Here is a 5,000-nt window from a genome sequence, read left to right as displayed (position 1 = left end):
TGTGTCATGCGTCACAACACTTCCTTGAGTTCCAGGCGTTTCCGTGTTGTAAATAAAATCATTTTTAATATAAATATTAAATGTGTCATTCTCTTTAAATCACGCTCAGAAATGTGTCAATTGCATATTAAATGCAAATGTAATATTTCAATTAAAATATTTTAATTTTAATAAAAAAATTCGGCCGACCCAAATGTAAAAGCGCCCCATACACACACAGTAATCGCTGCCGTAATAACGGCCCATTTAAAATGTTTACGTGCTTTTCTTCTTTTTATTTTTTGAGCGGTGATGAAATATATTGCTCTTGTAAACACTCGCCAGCATTTCAATAATAAGTGGGGATTTTTAAACGGGTAGTGGGAGAAAAACACGGACATTCTGGATTCAGACGGCAATAAAATCACAGACTAGCCCCTGTCAATGATGGAAATACCTTATGACCCCATGAGACACAATTACTGTCCCAATAGGGTTTAGGATGCATTTTCATTTCAGGATTCTTTGATGAATGTGAACTTTTAATCAGTTTGGTAGTTCTTGCTGAATAAAAGTGTTAATTACATTTTAAACCGGTTTTACTGACTCAAAAGGATAATTTAAAGTGATGCACAAACACAGCTGATGCTCACTATTTATGCAAAATACATTAATAATATTAAAACACGGACAAAGTTCATTACAGACTGCAGATTTTGGAACTGACACAAGGGGGAGGGGCTAATACTTCTGTTTTATAAGTCAGAGGTCTTTCCTAAATACTGATTTATTCTCATAAAACATGCATGTCAGACACAAGTTTAAAGGGTTAGTTCACCCAAAAGTGAAAAGTCTGTCATTAATTCCTCACCCTCATGTGGTTGGACACCCGTAAGTCCTCCGTTCATCTTCAGACACAAATGAAGATATTTTAGTGTAAAGCTGATGCTGAGAAAGGCTTCAGATAGGCCTCCATTGGCATTCAGTACATTTACACTCACAAGACCCATAAAAGGCACTAAAAACGCCGCTACAAAGTCCATCTCACCACAGTGACTCTACAATCATTTTACGATGCGACGACAATAGTTTTTGTGCGCAAAAAACAAACAAAATAACACCTTTATCCAGCTTGTTCTTGTCTTCCGTGTGTGTCTCCACGACGCATGCGTGAGAATATGAGCAGATCCGGCGTTCGGACACATGACCCAGAAGAGATTTGTTCACGAGCAGAGGAAGACGCGCGTATCTCAGCTGTTGAATTCTACACTGATCGTGCTTTAGGTCTCGTAGTTCTCAAAATGGGGCTAAAGTGAGCATTTCATGGATTCCCGAACGCCGGATCTGCTCATATTCTCACGCATGCGTCGTGGAGACACACACGGAAGACAAGAACAAGCTGGATAAAGGTGTTATTTTGATTTTTTTTTGCGCATAAAAACTATTGTCGTCGCATCGTAAAATTATTGTAGAGTCACTGTGGTGAGATGGACTTTGTAGCGGCGTTTTTAGTGCCTTTTATGGGTCTTGTGAGTGTAAATGTACTGAATGCCAATGGAGGCCTATCTGAAGCCTTTCTCAGCATCAGCTTTACACTAAAATATCTTCATTTGTGTCTGAAGATGAACGACATGAGGGTGAGTAATTAATGACAGAATTTTTATTTTTGGGTGAACTAACCCTTTAAGGTGATTGGGCTTCTCTAGAGCTGACCCTGGTGTGTGTGTGTGTGTGTGTGTGTGTGTGTGTGTGGTTTGCAGTCATGCGGACTCAAGGGAGCCTTCGAGTGATCCTCAACACTAAGCTTTGGCCTCAGATGCAGGTGGATAAAGCCAGTGAGAAGAGTCTCAGAATAACAGCCATGGACACCGAGGAGCAGGGCGTCAGAGTCTTCCTCATTTCTGTGAGCATGATTATAATGCTAACCAGAGGTGGACAAAGCACATTTACTTGAGTACTGTACTTAAGTACACTTTTTGAGTATCTCTACTTTCCTTGAGTAGTATTGTTTCTGGAAACGTATGACTTTTACTTAGACAAATATCGTACTTTTTACTCCTCTACATTTCTATCAAGGCCCTCGAAGTAGAAAGTCGTAGCCGCTTTGAAAGTCAGTGGATGATTTGTTTTCTTCTTTAAAACGTGATTGTTTTTTTCTTTTTTTTGCAGACAGCCTATCAGTAATCACTCTTGTAGGATCACATGAGGTTCAATGATTTCCAAGTATTTTTTGAACACCAATCAACTGATGGCAAAATAGAAGATGCAGTTCCCAGACTCAGTATGGTCAAACTTAAAAGTTAAAATTCAGAAGAGCAGACGTGGATAAGTCTGAAAGTGCACAGAAAGCTGCCTCTCAGACGCCAGACCACAAATACTGAAGTTTAGTCTGAATCTATTAAAATCTTATTATAGTCAATTAAAACTAGACTAAAAATAAAACAATTCAGATGCCAAAAATTTTATAGTCAAAAGACTGACTAAAACTAAATCAAAATTAACACGTGTATGAAGTATGATCGATCAAATGATTTTTATAGATTTACCCGCCAAGTTGCCATAGCCTTGTGGATCCAGCGCTAACACATATAGCTAACGTTCAACAATGATGTTAGTTAGCATGCAAAAGCGTAGTTGGGCTAATAATGTTAACTGAAGTCCTTTCAGAAATATGTTTTTACATAATCCTGTCAAATAAACACAATGTAGACACAACCTGTAAGTGTAAACACAACCTTTCTTTTCTAGTAGTATTTTGACTTTGATAAGAGCTTTGTAACTTTTAAGCAAGTATTTTAATGAGTTCAAGGTATGCTAGCATGTCAGATGGAGCTTAAACCCCCATGATGGAACAGCGTGCATTCATTCAACAATGCAACGATAATAAAATAATGCGTTTACTTTTGATACTTAAGTACTTTTAAAAGCAAGTACTCTGTACTTTTACTTAAGTAAAAATCTATCTTTACAACTTTCACTTGTAATGGAGTAATATTTAACCAGTAGTATTTGTACTTTTCCTCCAGTATTGGAGTTGTGTAGTTTGTCCAGCTCTGCTGAAGCGTGAGTGTTGTGTTGTTGGTCTTATGTGGTCCATCTCCTCCCTCAGGCCAGCTCTAAGGACACGGGCCAGCTCTTTGCAGCTCTGCATCATCGTATCCTGGCTCTGCGGAGCATTAGCGGGCAGGAGGCCGAGTGCCAGCCGGATCTTCCCGCCGGAGAGCTGATCCGCTTCAGTGATGATGACGAGTCCCGCACGCCCCCCAAAGCGGATACACCTGATCCAGGTGAGCTTTCAGGGCAAACTCTAGGAGATGTAAATCCAGCACTAGGCCTGCAGACGCTTCTACACTGCTTTTCTCACTGAGTATTAGTGTCGTTTTCAGTCCAATATCTAAAAAATCTTACATTAAGAAGCATTTACTAGACAAGCTAAAGTTTTTGTCTTGGGGGAAAATAACTCAAAATTAAGGGAGTTTTTGCTTAAAATAAGCAAAATAATCAGCCAATGGGGTAAGCAAAATAATCTTAATTCAAACAGAAAACAAGATTATTTTTATTACCCCATTGGCAGATTATTTTGCTTATTTTAAGCAAAAACTCCTTAATTGAGTTATTTTCCCCCAAAACAAGACAAAAACTTTTGCTTGTCTAGTAAATGCTTCTTAATGTAAGATTTTTTAGATATTTGGACTGAAAACAAGACAAAAATACTAAGTAAGAAAAGCATTTTTTGCAGTGCACACATTAGTGAGAGAATGGGCCGCTCTCAGGTGTGTATGTGTGTGTGTGTGTGTTCGCTTCTACACACATTAGTGAGAGAATGGGCGGCTCTCAGGAGTGTGTGTGTGTGTGTGTGTTCGCTTTTACACACATTAGTGAGAGAATGGGCCGCTCTCAGGAGTGTGTGTGTGTGTGTGTGTTCGCTTTTACACACATTAGTGAGAGAATGGGCCGCTCTCAGGAGTGTGTGTGTGTGTGTGTGTTCGCTTTTACACACATTAGTGAGAGAATGGGCGGCTCTCAGGAGTGTGTGTGTGTGTGTGTGTTCGCTTTTACACACATTAGTGAGAGAATGGGCCGCTCTCAGGAGTGTGTGTGTGTGTGTGTGTTCGCTTTTACACACATTAGTGAGAGAATGGGCCGCTCTCAGGTGTGTATGTGTGTGTGTGTGTGTTCGCTTCTACACACATTAGTGAGAGAATGGGCGGCTCTCAGGAGTGTGTGTGTGTGTGTGTGTTCGCTTTTACACACATTAGTGAGAGAATGGGCCGCTCTCAGGAGTGTGTGTGTGTGTGTGTGTTCGCTTTTACACACATTAGTGAGAGAATGGGCGGCTCTCAGGAGTGTGTGTGTGTGTGTGTGTTCGCTTTTACACACATTAGTGAGAGAATGGGCCGCTCTCAGGTGTGTATGTGTGTGTGTGTGTGTTCGCTTCTACACACATTAGTGAGAGAATGGGCGGCTCTCAGGAGTGTGTATGTGTGTGTGTGTGTGTGTTCGCTTCTACACACATTAGTGAGAGAATGGGCCGCTCTCAGGAGTGTGTGTGTGTGTTCGCTTCTACACACATTAGTGAGAGAATGGGCCGCTCTCAGGAGTGTGTGTGTGTGTGTGTGTGTGTGTTCGCTTCTACACACATTAGTGAGAGAATGGGCCGCTCTCAGGTGTGTGTGTGTGTGTGTGTGTGTTCGCTTCTACACACATTAGTGAGAGAATGGGCCGCTCTCAGGAGTGTGTGTGTGTGTGTGTGTGTGTGTGTGTTCGCTTCTACACACATTAGTGAGAGAATGGGCCGCTCTCAGGTGTGAGTGTGTGTGTGTGTGTGTGTTCGCTTCTACACACATCAGTGAGAGAATGGGCCGCTCTCAGGAGTGTGTGTGTGTGTGTGTGTGTGTGTGTTCGCTTCTACACACATCAGTGAGAGAATGGGCCGCTCTCAGGAGTGTGTGTGTGTGTGTGTGTGTGTGTGTTCGCTTCTACACACATTAGTGAGAGAATGGGCCGCTCTCAGGAGTGTG

The 5,000-nt window shown here is 41.4% G+C and overlaps 1 protein-coding gene across 1 annotated transcript in view; it reads left to right on the top strand.

Moving 5' to 3' along the window:
• Positions 1-3,346, top strand: part of ranbp3a (RAN binding protein 3a) — a gene marked incomplete at its 3' end in the record, with an annotated part of 40,651 nt that extends 37,305 nt beyond the window's left edge. The window contains exons 16-17 of the mRNA XM_079845381.1: positions 1,740-1,882; positions 3,089-3,346. Coding sequence (XP_079701507.1) covers positions 1,740-1,882; positions 3,089-3,346 — 401 coding nt within the window. The remainder of the gene's footprint in view (positions 1-1,739; positions 1,883-3,088) is intronic.
• Positions 3,347-5,000: the final 1,654 nt, after the last annotated feature.

The sequence above is a fragment of the Gobio gobio genome (assembly GCF_949357685.1).
Source record: "Gobio gobio genome assembly, chromosome: 19".
NCBI classification, from domain to species: Eukaryota; Metazoa; Chordata; class Actinopteri; order Cypriniformes; family Gobionidae; genus Gobio; species Gobio gobio.
Note: the sequence above shows the minus strand (reverse complement) of the source record. Positions and strands in the feature narration are given on the sequence as shown.